The sequence below is a fragment of the Trichosurus vulpecula genome, chromosome 1 (genome assembly GCF_011100635.1).
Source record: "Trichosurus vulpecula isolate mTriVul1 chromosome 1, mTriVul1.pri, whole genome shotgun sequence".
Classification (NCBI taxonomy): Eukaryota; Metazoa; Chordata; class Mammalia; order Diprotodontia; family Phalangeridae; genus Trichosurus; species Trichosurus vulpecula.
Genome location: NC_050573.1, coordinates 3,048,465 through 3,066,440, shown reverse-complemented (window position 1 = coordinate 3,066,440; position 17,976 = coordinate 3,048,465). Strand labels below are relative to the sequence as shown.

At 47.1% G+C, this 17,976-nt stretch overlaps 1 protein-coding gene across 6 annotated transcripts in view; it reads left to right on the top strand.

The window, feature by feature from the left end:
• The window catches only part of LOC118846150 (zinc finger protein 239-like), a 29,709-nt gene extending 11,733 nt beyond the window's left edge, over window positions 1-17,976 (top strand). Inside the window, exons 1-3 of one of the 6 annotated variants that reach the window (XM_036754427.1) lie at window positions 5,122-6,073; window positions 7,194-7,311; window positions 10,676-17,976. In XM_036754427.1, the coding sequence (XP_036610322.1) occupies window positions 10,780-11,913 (1,134 nt within the window). In that variant the 5' untranslated portion in view covers window positions 5,122-6,073; window positions 7,194-7,311; window positions 10,676-10,779 and the 3' untranslated portion in view covers window positions 11,914-17,976. Of the gene's footprint in view, window positions 1-5,121; window positions 6,074-6,888; window positions 7,312-10,675 lie in introns of those variants that run through there. The other 5 variants (XM_036754420.1, XR_005010165.1, XM_036754409.1 and 2 more) reach the window with 5 other exon arrangements.

Genomic DNA, 17,976 nt, shown 5'->3' with positions numbered 1-17,976 from the left:
TCAGAGGAAAGAAGACACAGAAATGAGATGGTCCTACCTCATTCACAGGCTTGCCCAGGAAGGAGGTATGCTTGTGGTCATGGGAAGAAGGCTACCTCTGCTTGACCCTCTAGACAGCTCAGAGTTCCTTTTGTTTCAAAGCTAGAAAGGAGGAGACAGGAGCAAGCTTCAGTTGGTTAAGGCCAAATGTTGATTCATATAGGGGCTGGATTGAGGGTTGAGCATCTAAGAAGTCCAGATGATGCATTTCAGGTTTAAAGAGCTGAACTAATCAATAACCACACGCCCCCTTATAGCAACCAAGAAAATGCTGTTACCTTGATCAGGTGATCAAACATTTATTGATTGGGTCAATCAGGTGCATAAAAGCCCTTAGTCGTTTGGAAGGAGTGAAAATCGTTTTTTGTTGAGCTGTTTTTCAGTCATGTCCAACTCTCTGAGACCCCATTTGGGGTTTTCTTGTCAAAGATACTGGCATGGTTTGCCATTTCCTTCTCTAGCTCGTTTTAATAGTGAGGAACCTGAGGCAGACAGAGTTAAATGACTTGCTAGTTGTTCCGGTCTATGTTAGGGTCCTTGACCAGCAAGGACAGGTCTCGGTACACAATGAATGAGGCGGGAGGCAAGGTGGAAGCAACTCCAATTTATTAGGGGAAGGCAGCTTCATTTTATAGGGCTAGCTATGCATGCTCAAAAGCAGAAGTACTTCTATGCACCATAGTCTTTAAAAGTCATTCCCTGACCCAATCCACATGCTTTTCCGTGCTCGTGCACCACTTATGCTGTTCGCCTGCTTTCATGTCCAGGAAGACAAAGAAGGGACAAACAAGGGTGGAGGTCCTTCCTCAAGGCGCCATTAGTTCCAGCTCAGTTAAGGCGGTCCTACAATGGCCCCTGAGTAGTTCCATCCATCCCTTACAAATCCCCCTTTTTGTTTTGCTGGTCATGGGCTAGCGAATGCATCTTCACGATGCCATACTTGAGCTCCAGAAGAGAATTATGTATGGGTGGTTTGCGAACGGTGGAGTTCTTAGTCCAGTCATAGGGTTAGCCATAGAGGGCGGAGGCGTTCTCACTGAGGACAGGCAGGGGGAACGTTTCATCCCAAGGAATAGCATGGGTCCATGGTGGCTGGGGGACAAAGGCCCATTGCTGTTGTTCCTTCATTGGGGCGGCTTGACTGATGGCAAACTGAGTCAGCGTGGTGAGTAGTGTCAGCATCTTCCTTTTTTCCACTCTGCCTCCGGCCTTGAGATCGGGGTCGGTCTCGGGTGGGAATCTGAAGCAGCTGCATCTTGTGGGTCAGGTATGACTCAGATCCGCCACACCGGGAGCCAGATTTCTTTTTGGTCATCTGTAAGTATACAGACATAACCTAGTCCCCATATTATCACCCTTCCTGGCCCGCACCACTGCCCTTCCTCGTTTTTCCACATGGCCCTAACCTTCTTTTGTGGGGTGTGGTACTCATAGTTGTCTTTCAGCTTAGGCTTCGGATTTTGGACTAAGTACTTCATGGCTGGGCTGAGACCTTTGTCATCTATTTTTAGAAAATTCAGTGTGTATATGGTTAAGTGGAGTTGGTAATGTGGTGTGGTGCCCTTAACTCCCCCATTTTGTTTTTGCAAGAGCGTCTTGATGGTCCTATTTACTCTTTCAACTATAGCTTGCCCCATAGGGTTATAAGGGATGCCTGTAATGTGCTCTGTAGACCATTTCTGACAAAACCTTTTAAATGCCTGAGAAATGTAAGCAGGGCCATTATCAGTCTTCAATATGCAAGGAATGCCATGATTTGCAAAGCAAGATAATAAATGTGCAGTGACATCCTTCACAGCTTCTCCGGTGAGCAGGGAGGCCATTGTGAAACCAGAGAAGGTGTCAACACAAACATGGACACATTTTGATCTTCCAAAGGCTGGGAAATGAGTGACATACATCTGCCATATGTCATTGGGCTGATCCCCAATGGGGTTTTTTGTGATTACAGGGGGAGGTGGCTGGAAAGGGATGCAACTGGTGCACGACTGAACTATCATCCTAGCTTCCTCTTTGGATAAACCATATACCTGTCTTAGTGACCTCGCCAAGAGGTGGAAGTGATCACACGCCTGCTGCGCAGAAGTGGCTATGCCGGCGAAGAGGGAGTCTGCCATAGCATTGCCTTCAGCCAGTGGGCCAGGAAGGCCGTTGTGCGAGCGGATATGCATGATGTAGAAGGGGTGTGATCTTTCCTTGATTGTCTCCTGAAGAGACAAAATGAGCTGGGTGATGTTGTCATTGTGGGGAGGTACAAATGCTGTCTCTAAAGCAGCTGTGAATTGGGCAACATATTTACTATCTGTGATAATGTTAATCGGTTCCAGGATCTCCATGGCCTTAAGGACTGTGAAAAGCTCATTCTGTTGAGTGGAGGTAAAAGGGGTGTCATAGGTACACATGATCTTTTTGGCTGGGATGAAAAGAGAGGCCTGTCGATGCTTTGTGACATGGGTGAAGGCATTAATGCCTTCCACTGGGGCTCCAGCCATGGAGGTGCCCCATGTCCAAGGCCAATTAAGAAAAGCGGGTGCCAACTCTAAGGGGGTGCCATGTTGAAAGTTGTTATTAATGAGACATTGCCAATCAACATCTTCCTGCATGCATTTTTGTAACTGTTCCCCTGTATATGAAAGGTATATAGTGTCAGGGTAACGTCCTGTGAGGCTAAGCGCCCTCTGCGTGGCCCTCCAGATGAGTTGGGCCACCATTTTGGAGTAAGTATTGCACTTTCTATTTTTGGGTGTGGAAAGGTGTATCCATTCAATAACTCCCTGATCCTGATGGAGAACCGCTGTGGGGATTCTGGGAGTGTGCAGCACCGTCACAGTTAGGAGCAAATGTGGTTTATATCGGGCAGTGACAGCTTCAGTTATGGACTGCTGAATTTCCTTCACCACCTCCTTAGCCTCTGGAGTCCAATCCCATGGGGAGCTGAGCTCTGCGGGCCCTTTTAGTATTTCATACAGCGGAAGCAATTTGTCTGTGGATACACGAAGTCTGGCTCTGAGCCATTGAATATCCCCAATAAGTTTTTGAAAATCATTAAGTGTTTTAACTTGATCTATATCTATCGTGGGGGCTTTCATCTGAATGGACTTTTCATTGATCTTTAACCCCAAGTAGTCTATTGATAGGCCCTTTGGGATTTTTTCTGGTGCTACAGAAAGGCCATGAATGGCCAATTGATTGATGACCTCACTCAACAAGTGTTCTAGCGGGTTGGCATTTGGGTGGGCAGCGAGAATGTCATCCATGTAGCGGATGATCTACACTTCCTGGTATCGATCCCTAATTGGATCGAGAGCTTGTTGGACAGACCATTGACACAAGGTGGGGCTATTTTTCATCCCTTGTGGTATGCAGATCCTGCAAATTAACTGGTGGCACAGAGAAGGAAAAGTGAACAGCGTCCTGAGGGTTCAATATTATGCTATAGAAACAATCCTTTATGTCAGTGACCCATATATGGCTATGCTCTGAGACCATATTGGGAGAAGGGAGGCCTGGTTGCAAGGCTCCCATGGTATGCATGGACTCGTTGACACGTTGGAGATCTGTGAGCATCCTCCATTTGCCTGATTTTTTCTTTATACAAAATATAGGAGAGTTCCAGGGGCTGGTGGAAGGTTCTCTGTGGCCTGATTCCAGCTGTTCCTTTATTATTTCCTGTAAAGCTACCAGTTTTTCATTTGTTAGGGGCCAGTGCTCCACTCATATAGGCTGGTCATTTCTCCACCTCAAGGCAGGGACCTGGTTGGGCGGCTGTTCCAGTGGCCCCAACCCAAAATCCTCAGTGGTTGATATTCTGAGTCCTAATTGTGATAACAGATCCCGACCCCAAAGTATAACAGACAACCCTGGGGCTGCATATGGCCAAATAGCACCTGACTTTCCTTCATGTTCCCAATGGACAGGCCTCCCGAAAACCTCCAATTCCCTGTAGTTGATTCTGAGCAGGTAACATGGGCTATTGCTAAGGCCATTTTTCTAATGGGATAACTGTCTTGTCTGCCCTGGTATCCATCAGCCCATTGAACACCCTGCCATTCAAGAAAATTGTGCACATGGGCCGGTGGGCAGCAGTGTCCCTCACTAGCATGACGCGGCCCTCCATGCCAGGTACTTGTTGGCTGAAAATCAGCAACTGGGCTATGACCTACCCTTTATCAATGTAACACTCGTGGTTATTGCTGTTGATCAAAGGAATCTGTGTCACTTCCGTGTGTGGGGCCACTTGGGTCATAGGGAAAAGTCCTGTGTAAGCATATGTTGGAGGGGCTAGCAAGAGTCCTAACTCTAGATCATCTAACTGAAAGCAGGGGTGCATGGGTGCAAACACTGTGATCAAGGGGGCTACGGAAAAGTTTCCTGCACTATAAAGATCTGCAATCCTGTAGGGGGTCTCTGGGCCGCCAAGGCACTGTATTGGCCCCTTAACATCTGTGTGGGCCCATTGGGACTGTCCCACCATTGGTCCTGGGCAGGTGAGGGTCCCGCCATGGGGTTTAAATATTGCTGGGCGGGACATGGGGATGGGCCTGTTTGTCCCATTCTACATTCAGAGGCCCAGTGCCCTGGTTTGTGGCACTTTGGGCACAGTGTTTTAGGCCTGGCCGGCCCCCTATCATTTTGTGGTTTTCCTTGTCCTGACCTGCAATCCTTCTTGAAATGCCCTGGCTTTCCACACCGAAAACAGTTACCCTGCGGCTTCCTGTTTCCAGTATTAAACCCATAAGCTGCAGCCCTGATTTGAGCAGCAAACACCTCAGAGCCCACCATTTCATATCTCTTCAGCATTTCCTCAATCCCTGCATCCCTACGCAGGCCTGTCATAGCCTTCTTGCAATCCACGTTGCAATTGTTCCTCAGGATATCCCTGGTCACTATGATGGTTCCCTCAACTTCCCCCATGATCTTTGTGACCGCGTCCTGTACGCAAGCGCAGAAATCAGGAAAAGGTTCATTGGGCTTCTGTTTCAGGGAGTTCATTTTTGGAGCTTGTTGCCCGGGAGTTGGGATCTTGTCCCAAGCCTTCTCCACACAGGCGGCCAACCTTTCACATAGTTCAGTAGGATGATATATCTGATTTTGGTCAGTGAGAAAATCCCCACTCCCAAAGAGCTCGTGGTAGTAGACCTGGGCCCTGGCAGGGTTGCCGGGGTTGTACTGTATGGCCATGTTCCGACACTCTTCGGAAAAGAGTGATGTCCATACCACCATCTCCCCTGGACTGAGGACTGCTCGCATGACCAATTTCCAATCATTGTTGGTGAGTACATATGAGGCCAGATCCTTCATTCTAATTTTTATGTATGGGGACTTTATCCTGTATTCTGTAACAGCCTTTTTCAATTCCTTAATCAAGTTTGGAGGGACAGGGGTATGCCTCCTGACAATGGGATCCCTAATCCTCTGTCCAGGGTTGTAAGGATCATCCCTCTCTTACCCTGGGTCCTCAATGACTGGATAAGCCCCTTGTCCCGTAAATTCAAGGTCTTGGCCTTCCTCCCTCAATTTTGTAATCATTAATTGTAAAGGAGATTGTAATTCCTGTTGGTGGTCACTGGGTGACCTTTGCTTACTCTCCCCTGGGGATTTGACTAGTTCCCTTTTTCTTACAGTCAGCAGGGAGAGTTCCTCTTTTCTGTTTTTAGCCCTTAGTTCCTCTTTTTTCATGCAGTCTTCTTTAAATGTAACCACTTTGGATTGCTTCATGTTAAACTGCCCTAATTTTTTCCTTAACTTGCTCAATTGTTCTTCCAGTCTCCTGGTCCAGTCAGCCAAGCTGGGCTCTGGCTCTTGGGCTTGGGCGAGTTCACTTAAATCAGGATAGAGACGTGTTGGAGAGGTTGCCCTGGAGCCCCCTGGAGAACTTTGAGGGGAAGGTGAGGGGGTGGTTTGAGTGGACAGGGAGAACTGCCATACCGTCTTTTCGCTCATCCCCTCATCCTCCTCCATGGCAGCCTTTATGACATCATACAGGAAGAAAGTACCAGGCTCAAGATCTCCGGGTTTCTCCAAGTCATAAGATGTGAGTTGCTCTCCTACAATTCTCCAGGCTGCCAAAGTGACAGGGGGACACTGCTCTGTCCAAGGGGAGGTGTTTTTCAATGGGTCTATGAATTTCCTGACTCTCCTTAAGTGTATCACGCATCCCTGTTTTTTGCTCAGCTTGTAAATTATCCTACAGAATGCATCTAGGTCCCTAGAGTCAGCATGGAATGCAGACTGCCCCATGATAAGAAAAATTCCTTGCCTTACCTCTCCAAAGGCTTCGGGTTGCGTCCGGAGTCTCGGGCAGTTGTCTCTCTCCAGCGAGTTGCTTACTTTCACTTTCTCCCGAGAGTGGCTCGGCTGCACGCTAGCCGATGCAGACTTTTCTCCTTTTCCTCAGAGAATCCTTGCGGGGTACGGGGGTCCTCCTAGGGGCCCGCGTTGGGCACCACTTGTTCCAGTCTGTGTTGGGGTCCTTGACCAGCAAGGACAGGTCTCAAGGACAGGTCTTGGTACACAATGAATAAGGCAGGAGGCAAGGTGAAAGCAACTCCGATTTATTAGGGGAAGGCAGCTTCATTTTATAGGGCTAGCTATGCATGCTCAAAAGCAGAAGTACTTCTATGCACCATAGTCTTTAAAGGTCATCATTCCCTGACCCAATCCACATGCTTTTCCGTGCTTGTGCACCACTTGTGCTGTTCGCCTGCTCTCATGTCCAGGAAGACAAAGAAGGGACAAACAAGGGTGGAGGTCCTTCCTCAAGGCACCATTAGTTCCAGCTCAGTTAAGGTGGTCCCACAATGGCCCCTGAGTAGTTCCATCCATCCCTTACAGCTGGTAAGTGTCAGGCCAGATCTGAACTCAGGAACATGGATCTTTCTGACTCCAGGCCCAGGGCTCTGAGCGCTGTGGCGCCACCTAGTCGTCCATGAAATGAAAGCCATCAGATGAAATGACTGTACCCAAGAAGTTTATTGGGATTGGCAGAAGAGACTCAGTCACTCCTGCTGGGGGGAGGATGAAATACCTGGGCATTTGAGTGGCTAGCCACCTTAGAGGAGAGAGAAGTTCAGCCAAGCCCCTGAGGGCGATTCACTTGAAGGTAGAGAAAGAAAGACTCCAGCTCCCCTGCTCTGCCCCTTCCCACCCCCCAGGCCGAGGTTAATTAACCGTGTTGACTTGGAACAAATAGAAGAGTTTGGACTTGCCCTGGACATCGCAGAAGTGTCCTTGGAGTAGCTGAGAGCAGTGCCTACATTGGGCGCTAATGAGGTATGTCCCAAGGGCTCCGCTAAGGCCACACAATGTACTCCTAGCATGAGCCTGTTTTCTCCTGGATTCTGAGTGCTTTATGGGATAGTATACCTTCCATTGGCATAATGTTTTTTACCATACCGCCTTAGTAAATTCTCTTTCCTAAAAGCTAGTTAAACCTAATTTTTATCAACTAACAATAAATTGAGGGGAAAGTACACCAATCAGGGCTCATAAGGTAGGGGGAGAAAACATCTCAGGGCTACCCTTAGAATCCTGAGGAGACAAGGAGCTGTCTGCCTCACACAGGTTTGGAGAATGACTTCTCTGTGTAGAAGTGGGACAGAGTGTAGAATTCAGGGTCCGGCAGAACCTTTGGCCACAGGGTGGGAGGTGGTTTGGGAGGGGAGAGAGGCTGTCCTAGTGGTGGGGGCCTCACAAGGGTGTTGATTACATCAGTCTGTGAGAGGCAATGCTGGTGGAATTGGTAAGACTTGGCAACTAACTAATAGTGGGGATGTGGAAAAGAGGGGAGGGCAGTCAGGATTAAGTGAATTGTCCAGGGTCACACAGCTAATAAGTATCTGAGGCCAGATTTGAACTCAGGTCCTCCTGACTCCAGGGCTGGTGCTCTACCCACTGTACCACCCAGCTGCCCCAAAGAGATTAGATTTAAATAAGACTTTGAGGATATGACTCTGAGGGACTAGGAGGATTGCCCACATAGACAAATTTGGGAGACAGATTGAAGGGATAGATACTGGTTTTGATTTTGGACCTACTGGGCATCCAGAAGTGACCATTGACAATGCAGAAGGCAGGTAATGATCTACGTCACTGAGGTTCAGAAGAGATCCTAGGGCTCAGTCATAGGACCATAGATATAGAGCAGGCTGTCAAGTGCAGAGCCTCTTTTTACAGATGAGGAAACTGAGGCATAGTGATTCAGTGACTTGTACTCATATGAGCCAGTATCAGATGCAGGATTTGAACCTGGGTCTTCCTGATCCCAAGTCCAGCATTCTTTTTTTTTTTTATAATTAAGATTTTTTATTTTTAGTTTACAACATTCAGTTCCATGTAATTTTGAGTTCCAGATTTTTTTCCCCCTTCCCCACCTCCCTCCACAAGACAACAAGGAATCTGATATATCTTCTACATATAACTTCACATTGAACTTATTTACACAATAGTCAAGTTGTAAAGAAGAATTATGACCAGTGGAATGAATCAGGAGAAAGAAGAAACAAAACCAAAAAAACCAAAAACAAACAAAAGAGAAAAAAAAACAGGGGAAAAAAAGAAAGCCAAAACTGTGCCTCAATCTGCATTCAGACTCCATAGTTCTTTCTCTGGATGTAGATAGCTCTCTCCATCATGAGTCCTTTGGAGTTGTCTTTGCACCGTGTGTTGCTGAGAAGAGCCAAGTGTATCAGGGTTAGTCATCACAGAATCCATATATCTGTGGTTGTGTACAGTGTTCTCCTGGTTCTGCACCACTCACTCAGCATTATATCATGTAGGTTTTTCCATGTTATTATGAAGTCCATATCATCACCATTTCTTACAGCACAATAGTATTCCATTACCTTCATATACCACAACTTGTTCAGCCATTCCCCAATTGATGGGCATCCCCTTCATTTCCAGTTCTTTGCTACTACAAAAAGAGCCGCTATAAATATTTTTGTACATATGGGTCCTTTTTCCACTCGTGTGATCTCTTTGGGATACAACCCTAGAAGTGGTATTGCTGGGTCAAAGGGTATCAACATTTTTGTAGCCCTTTGGGCATAGTTCCCCAAGTCCAGCATTCTGACCAATGCTTCATACTTCCTCTCCAAATCTGAGTCATCTGTATCAAGATGGTACCCAAACATGTGGAGGTTGATGATATCTCTGAGAGAGAACTTAGAGACACCTGGGGCACCCATGTGAAGAGAACAGGAAGCTGAGAAGAGAAAAGCGTGAGAGAGCAAAGCAAAGCTGGGCACCTGGGGGGATGACTGAGGGAGGATGGCCGGGTCCATGGAGGACGCTGGAGCAGGACGGAGAAGGGAGTGGGAGGTGGGCAGAGACATCAGGGAAGAGAAGAAAGATTCGTGAGGTCCCAGGTCTGAAAGGTTCTGACTGCCATGGCCAGCCAGCGGGGGCACAGGCCTGTGACAGAGCAGGACGTGGTCAAGCACAGAGAGGCACGGTCAGGCTGGCTGATGAAATCCCCAAGAGAGATAACGTAGAGAGGGAAGAGTACTTAGCACTAAGTCTGGGGTGGGGGTGGGGGGCCTCCCAGAGTCCTTGGAACAAAAGAGCCTGAGAAGAAGCAATTAGGTAGGAGAGGAAGGAGGGAGGGAGAGAAAGACAGAGAAGAGGAGAGGGAGGGAGGGAGGGAAAGACAGAGGAGAGAGAGGAATCTCAGTTGAATGAAGAGGCTAAAAGCCAAGTTACCAAAGGCTGAGAAGTGAGGGACCCTCCTGGGTGGCCGTCCCGTCACTATCTAAATGAGTTTCTCTGTGGGGGGAGGGTAACATGGTGTGGCCACAAGACCACTGGGGTGGAAATTGGGAGATCCAGGTTCAAGTGCTGCCTTTCCTACTAATTAGTTGTGTGATCCTGGGCAAGTCTGAGAACCCCTCTTTGCCTCTGTTTTCTTACCATCCTTGGAGGGGTCTTGTACCCCTTCCATTGTAGAAGTCTGTCTGTGAAGTGATCTGATTTGGGGCAGGTGAGATTATCAGAGTAGTCAGTGTTTATGTTGAAGTGAAGGAGGCCCCTCCGGTCCGTTTTGTCTTGGCCTCAGTTCTGCTGGAACATCACAGGGTAGGGATTCTCCCTTTTGAAGAGTGCCATTGGGGTGCAGGAGACAGGGCTGTGCGGCCTGGTTCTGGTCCCAGCTTTGGGACTGAGAAATGGCCGTGATGGGGGAACAAGAATGACATTATTGCTATAAAATAATTCTCATCACCCGTATTTATATAGCACTCGTCTGATCCTTTCAAGAGCCCTGGGAGGTCGACACCACCTTAAAATGAGGGAACTGCAACTGAGAAGTGGTGAAGTTACTTGTCCACAGACACACAGATAATTTGTACCTGAGGAAGAATTTGAACCCAAGCCTTCCTGACCCCAAGGCTAGCCCTCTGCCCATTATGACCCATTACTAGGGGTGACCTTAAGCAAGTCATTAATTTATGCTGAGCCCCTAGTTTCCTCATTTGGAAGATGTAATAACCTTAGGAAGGTGTGCAGATGAATGTGAAAGGTTTTTATATAAGTGACTACAGAGGCGTAAGATGGCATAATTATTCATTCTATTCTTAAGACAGTGCTAAGTGGACAGCATGAGGAAGAGGGGATGCTGACATATTTTCCTTTGTTTCAGATTCTGAAACTGGGCCAGAAACGAAGGAGTCTGCTCCCAAGCTGGACATTACCGTGGAAGACTCATCCTGGGAAAGATTCCCAGGGGGTGGGCCTTGTGTTTCCATGCTAGGAAAGGGAAGGGGTGCTGGAGTAGAGATGGAGCAGATCAGTGAAAAACTTTCCAGACAGGTGAGAGCCCCCCAGAGGAAACCTCCTAGTGAAGTGCCAGATGAGGAATGTAAGAGGTGTGGTGACAACTTCAATCCTGAGCCTGGCCTGTTTCCCCAACAGCACGTCTCTGTGGTCGAGACTCTCTATAAATGTGATATACACAGAAGTTGTCTCAGTCTGTGTTCAGACCTAAGCAAAGGTGGTGGAATCTGCCCCAAGAAGATACTTTCCAAGCAGAAAGAATGTGGAAATTCCATCAGTTGCAATTCAGATCTTTCTGAGTATCAGCAAAGGCATTCTGAAGAGAAACCTTGTGGATGTAATGAACTCGGGAAGGCCTTCCACCAGACCGTTCACACTGGAGAGAAATTCCCAAGTCGGAGGACTCGTACCGAAGAGAGGCCATATGAATGTCCTGAGTGTGGGAGGGCCTTCAACCACGTCTCCTCTCTCAACTCCCATCAGAGGACACACACTGGAGAGAGACCGTATGAGTGTAATGAGTGTGGGAAGGCCTTCTGCCGGAGCACACACCTCATCGAGCACCAGACAATTCACACTGGGGAGAAACCTTATGAGTGCAGCGAGTGTGGGAGGGCCTTCCGCCAGAGCGCACAGCTGACGCGACACCAGAGGATTCACACTGGAGAGAAGCCTTATAAGTGTCATGAATGTGGCAAGGCCTTCAACCACAGCTCTTCCCTTACTTCCCATCACAGAATTCACACTGGAGAAAGGCCATATGAATGTAATGAATGTGGCAAGGCTTTCAACCACTTTTCTTCCCTCACCTCCCATTACAGGATTCACACTGGAGAGAAACCCTATGAGTGTAGCATCTGTGGCAAGGCCTTCTACCACAGCTCATCACTTACATTCCATTCCAGAATCCACACGGGCGAAAGACCATATGAGTGCAACGACTGTGGGAAAACCTTTAATCACATTTCCTCTCTCATTTCCCATCACCGAATTCACACAGGGGAGAAACCTTATGAATGCCATCACTGTGGGAGGGCCTTCCGTCGCAGCACACATCTCAGCCGACACCAGGTCGTGCACACTGGAAACAAACTGAATGAGTGAGAGAGATGGGGGAAAGCCCCTGGATACTGATGGTCAGAAATCCATCCTGGAGAGGGGCCTTGCAAGGCAAAACCTTATGAATGTAATGAATGTAAGCAAAATTTCAGGGGGTACGCTTGATTGAGAATGAGATTTCAACCAAAATGCAATCCCTAGATGAAGCATGCATCCATCCTAATCAGGGGCCTTGGTTTTTCCAAACCTTTTCTTCTCTCAGTTCCCCTGCCCTCTCTGCCCTAGCCTTAGACTACCCAGACCCTGAGAAAAGAGCTGGAGATCTGAAAGGCCCTCTTTCAACTTTGCTTTTGAAAATTCTCAGGTCTTCAAGTCTTCTCCCTTCTGTCCAAGGGGCTTGCTAAAGCTACACCCTTGATCCATCCTTCCTGCCAAATTTCACCAGGACCTGACCCTAACGGCACTCCCTGCTTTCATGAACCTTTAATGTCTTTTTCCATAGTCTCGGCCCTTTTGGTCTGTGGTACTTCAAAAATAAAGGAGTGAAAGAGTGGCCCTCCAGCCCTCCACCTACCATTCCATAGCAGACCTGTTCTCTCATTGCTGATACCCCCTACATATTCTGAACACTTTAAAATCTTTGCTCCCAAGACCTGCGCTGAATCTTCTGTATCACATTAAAAGCGCCTTCTTACTTGTGTGTCCCAAGGGTTCTTTCCCTGGTCTTCAGCTTTTATCTCCTTTGGCTCTAAGAAAGAAGCCATTCTCTTTTCCTCCAAGATGCTCTCTCCTCCTCCTGCTTCACAGCATCTTTCATTTCTTGTGTCTCTTTTGCAGATTCTTCCTTTTGCTGACCCTGTAGGACGGATGCTTTCCCAGGTTTTGGAATTTCATTGAATCCCAGAGCTTCTGTGTCTTCCGCGGGTACATCAAGGCCATTCGTGGCTTTTGTTTGATTTCCTCTCACTGGTATCACAATTCATGCTGTATCATGTTTGAAAATTGTGTTATTTCTGTTTTAATTTTTTAATTTAATAATTGCTGTTTTAACACTTTCGTTTCTAAATACATCCCTCCTCTACCTCCTGCTCAGGAGAGCCTTCTCTTGTAGCACACGCAGCCCCTAGACAGTGCATGGCATTGTTCCCACACTTTCTCTCTTCTTTCGGCCCAGCTCGGTCATCCGGTCATGTAGAACTCAGTGTTGATTTCCGGGGATGCCTTTTTCCCTTCTGTCTGTATTTGTGTTGTCATCACTGTGCTCCCTTTTGTTGCTGCTGTTGTAGTATTCACTTTGTGTCAGATTATTTCATCCTCTGGATTCTGCACGTTTATTGTTTTCAGTGCAGTGGTGTTTTTGGTTTGGCTGCTCCTCCAATTAGTGGGGGTATGTTTCCAGTTCTTTGCTACTACAAAATGTTAATGCACCTTTTGATATACAGGGGACTTTTTTTTTCCATCTTTGACTTCCTTAGCCGTGGGATCTCTGAGTCAAGGTGATCGACGATTCTAGTAACTTATGCTAGGAAAGCTTAATTCCACATTGCTTTCTAGAATGCTTTGACCGGTTAATAGCCGCACTGACAGCGCAGTGGTTTGCCTTTCTTTCTGTGATGCCTCCAACACTGCTTCCAAACATTAGCACATGTGGGCCTCTTTGTCAGTTTTCTAGATGAGAAACTTCAATGTTGGTTTGATTTGCATTCATGATTTGACACAGTCTTTCATAGGATCATCATCAAGTGGGGAATGGCTCCTGGTTTCACGTTTTTTTAGTTCCCTGTGTATTTTGGATTTGTGCCCGACTCCTCATGGCCCTGTTAGGGTTTTCTTGGCAGAGATACTAGAGCAGTTTGGGTATCAGACCCTTATTAGAGATGATCAATACAAGAAGCTTTCCCTTCTTATTGCAGTCGCTTTGATTTTGAAGTGCTCTATTTACTCTCTTGTAGTGGGCCCTATCTCTTGTTTGGCTAAAGATTTACCTCCTTTGGTAGCCACAGCTGTGACAGGTACCTGATCGGACTCTATTCTGATTTTTTTATGGTATGATTTTTCATAATCAGGTTGTAGATCCACTCTGAGTTTATTTTGGTGTGTGGTGTAAGATGTGGATCTAAAGCTAATTTCTACCAAACTGCTTTCTTACTTTGTGAGCAATTCTTTTTCACACAGGGAGTTTTTCCCCCAAGTAATTTGTTCTTGTTTATTCATATTCCAGTTCTCAGGAATCAAATCGAATGTGTTCGTGTCTGGTTCTTTCTTTTCTAATCTTTTCTTGGAGCCATTTTAAATTCCTCTTTGTCCCTTACCTCTAGCATCTAATCTGTTACCATGGCCTATTGATCTTCCCTTCAGTCTCTTTTCTGTCCCTCCCCTCCTCTCTCTGCCTGTAGCTACTGTGCTTTTCTTAACTTCACCTGCCTATTTCAAGGTCTTCCCTTGTCCACTTTCTTCCCCCTCTAGTCCATCTTCCATCCATTCAACAAGCATTTATTACCTACCTGCTGTGTTCCAGATAGGGCTAAGCACTAAGGACATGAGACCAAAGCAAAACATGCCCAGTTCTTACCGCCAGTAAGTGAGTATAAAATAAAATCCCTATAGAGCCAAGTGTGGGCAGGGAGGCACCAGCACTTGGCCTCCTGCAGGTGGCGGCCTTGAAGCGAGCTGGGGAATCCTGGTGTGGGGGAGGACACAGACCTGGGGAAGCCTTTGGGAGTCCATGAGGGACAGAGATAATGTGCTACGCCTGGAAAGGTGGGCTGGAGGCAGTAATTTAGGGTTTTTACGGGAGACATTCTGGACACTGAGGTCTCTTGAACAGGGGCAACATAGTCAAAATTTTGGTTGAGGCAGATGAGCTCTCTTTGTGGAGAGGACAGAGATTCAGTGCAGAAAGAGCCTGGGGGGAGGCTGTGGCAGTGGTCTAGGGAGGTAGTGAGACCCACATCACGTGGTGACCACATGACTGAGGGGATATTGGGAGTGCAGGAGAGGGAAGAGCCGAGGAGGAGAAATTGTGGGCCTGAATGACTTCAAGGAGATGGGATTAAAACTACAGGGGAGGAGATGCCTGAGAATCCGTCCTAATGCAGAAAGAAAATGCTCTTTGTTTGAGAGGCTAACATGAGACACAGAGAATTCTCCAACCAGAAACGGTCAGAAGCAGCAAGGACAGGTGACAGAACAAATATCACCAATGAAAGCATCTATAAAGCACCCCATGGATCCAGGACCTGTTCAAATACAAAAACCAAAGCCGTCCCAGTTCACAAAGAGCTGCTGCCCTCAACACCCCGATGAATATTTAGAAAATAAAGCACAAAGTGCTAGCTATACTTACTCTGGGAGGGAAGGCACTCCTTGCAGCTGGGGCACTCTGGGGTGTTTGAGCCGTTTCCTGAAGGAAGGGAGGGAGTCTGTAAGAGGGACATGAAGACAATGGAGAGTCTGATCCAATTAGCCTAGAGAGAGGTCGGGAAGGACTTTAAAAGATGAATAAAAGGCTTTGTCTTTGAACCTAGAGGCTGAATAGGAGCATGATGGGTTGGGGCCTCTGGGAGGAGGGCCTGCAGGAGGGAGGTATTTCAGGCAAGGATTGCGGTAACCTAGGTGAGAAGAGGTGAGGGCTGAGGCCCTGGTGTGTGAGTGGGGAGAATGGGCCTTCTGCAAGAGGGGTTGTGAGGAACTGAGGATGGCTGGCTGAGGTTATGAACCTGGCAGTCTGCACAAATGGTGATGCCTTCACAAGGAGGGGGGAAGTTTGGGACAGTAGCAATAGAGGACACAGGACAGAGAGAGAGAGACTGTGCTTCGATGTATAGAGACGTCTCCTTGAGACATCATTCTGCCAGCGGCTAGTTTGGATAGTTAGCACTTTCCTCTTTTTAGAGTGCCTCACTGAGTGAGCTTCACTATAGCCCTATGAAGTAGTTGGCTCCATTTTACAGACAAGGAAACAGGCAGATTTCAAGCCCTGGTGTTCCTGCCTGCAGGTCCAGCACTCTGCCACGAAGACCTGAGTTCCAGTCAGCCTCCCACACCTACTTCTTTGTGACCTAGAATAAGTGGCTTAAATCTGGCTGCCTCAGTTTCCTCAACTGTAAATGGGAAAACAACAGCACCTTCTTCCTGGGTGGTTGTGAATATTAAAATGAGAAAATATTTGTAAAGCGCTTTCCACAGTGCCAGGCACAGAGTAGGTGCTTAATAAATTTTTGTTTCCTGCCTGCCTGCCTGCCTGCCTTTGCTTGGTATAGGAGTGTGATGAGGCTCTGTCAGATTTGTGTTGAGCGCTAAAGCTCGGGAATGAGCTGAGCCTGCAGAGGGAAATGAAGGACAACAGGAAGGGTCATCTCAGAGGGAGAGGACCTGAGCTTGGGAAGGGCAAGGGGGGTGGGGATGAGAGCTGATAGCAGAGATAAGGCAGGGCTGCTCAGTTCTCTGATTTCTCTGCCAAAGGGAATGGCCTTCTTCCTGAAAATGACAAGAAAGTTGAAGGGAGTTGATAACCACGATGAGGATGGGATAAGAGCACCTTGTTGCCTTTGAATTCAAATGACTGACCCAGCTGAACCTTGGGTCCTGAAAGCACTGGCTGATGTGATTGTTGAAAAACCAGGGAGAAGAGAAGTGCCCCAAGAAGCCTTTCCCAGCCCTGTAATGTGCCTCCCATCTGCCCTGTAGGGAGAGGGTTAGCATGTTGTCTCTGTTAGACTGGGAGTACCTTGAGGGCAGGGGATGACTGATGCTTGTTCACTGATTGCCAGAGATCACACCAATGGCCTTCCTTGTGCCTAATGGGCTCCAGTTGTCTCCAGAGCTTCCATTTCTGGTTTCCAAAGCACTTTGTGCAAATGCTCTCCTTGAATCTTCTCCACTACCCAGTGAGGCAGGGCAGTCATTATTACCACATTACAGACCAGATGAGTCTAGAACTTCTAAGGGACTTGCTCAAGTTTTCGTGTGTGTCCAAGGCAGCCATCTGAAGCCACCAGATGGCTGCCAAGTCCCCCTTCTAGCCTTGTCTCATACTTTCCTCCACATATTTCAGGATGTTCCTTCTGTTTGAAATATCCTTTCTCTCTGTACTAGTGGATGAGGCTAGACTCTGGTTTTGCCACCTCTTTTAAATCTTCCTTAATTCCCCTGCCCATTAATGACACACCAAAGTTATCTCTCTGTTTACCCTTCTACTAACCCTCATATAAAAGACTATGTTCTCAGTCCATCTTAGGGTATATTTCTTTAGTCTTTTGACCTAAATGACCCATCTCATACCTTACATCTGGTATTTTTGTATTAAAGTTCTATCTAAATGATCAAAGGATATAAACAAACATTTTTCCAAAGAGTTGCAGATTGTTAATGTCCATATGAAAGAATACCCCAAGCCACTAATTATAAGAGAAATGCAAATCAAAATAGCCCTGAGGTGTGAGCTCACACCCAGCAAATTGGCAAAGATGACAAAAGATGGGAACAGTTGTTGCTGGAGAGTTGGTGGAAAGATGGGCACACTGATGCCTTGGTGAAGTGGTGAATCGGTACCAACATTGTGGATAGCAATCTGGAATCATGCGGAGTGGCTAAAATGACCATACCCTTTGAGATTTCACTGCTAGGCCTATAACCTAAGGCAGTCAGTGGCAAACAGAAAGGGTCCACAAATGCAAAAATACTTGTAGCAGCACTTTTCGTGGTAGCAAAGAATTTAAAACAAAGTAGGTACCCATCCATTGGGGAATGGCTACACAAACTGGCACATGAACATAATGGAATCTTATGTGCTTTAAGAAACACATGTGATAAGTACAGAGAACCCTGGGAACCTCTCCATGAACTGACTCAAACCAAGAAAACAATGGACATATTGGCTCCCACATTAAGATGGAGAGAACAACTGGAAAACCATCCTGATGGAATGTTGTGAACTGGAAAGGACCCCAGCTGGCCCCAAAGAGCAGAGATGAGAGGACATCTCCCCGACTCCTCTGCAGAAGTCAGGTTGTGGCTCTGAACTGCCTAAGATCTGAGACTTTCTGATATGTGACTGAGCAGAATGTTTTCTTCATCCTTTTATTATGAGAGGGGAGGAATAGAGTG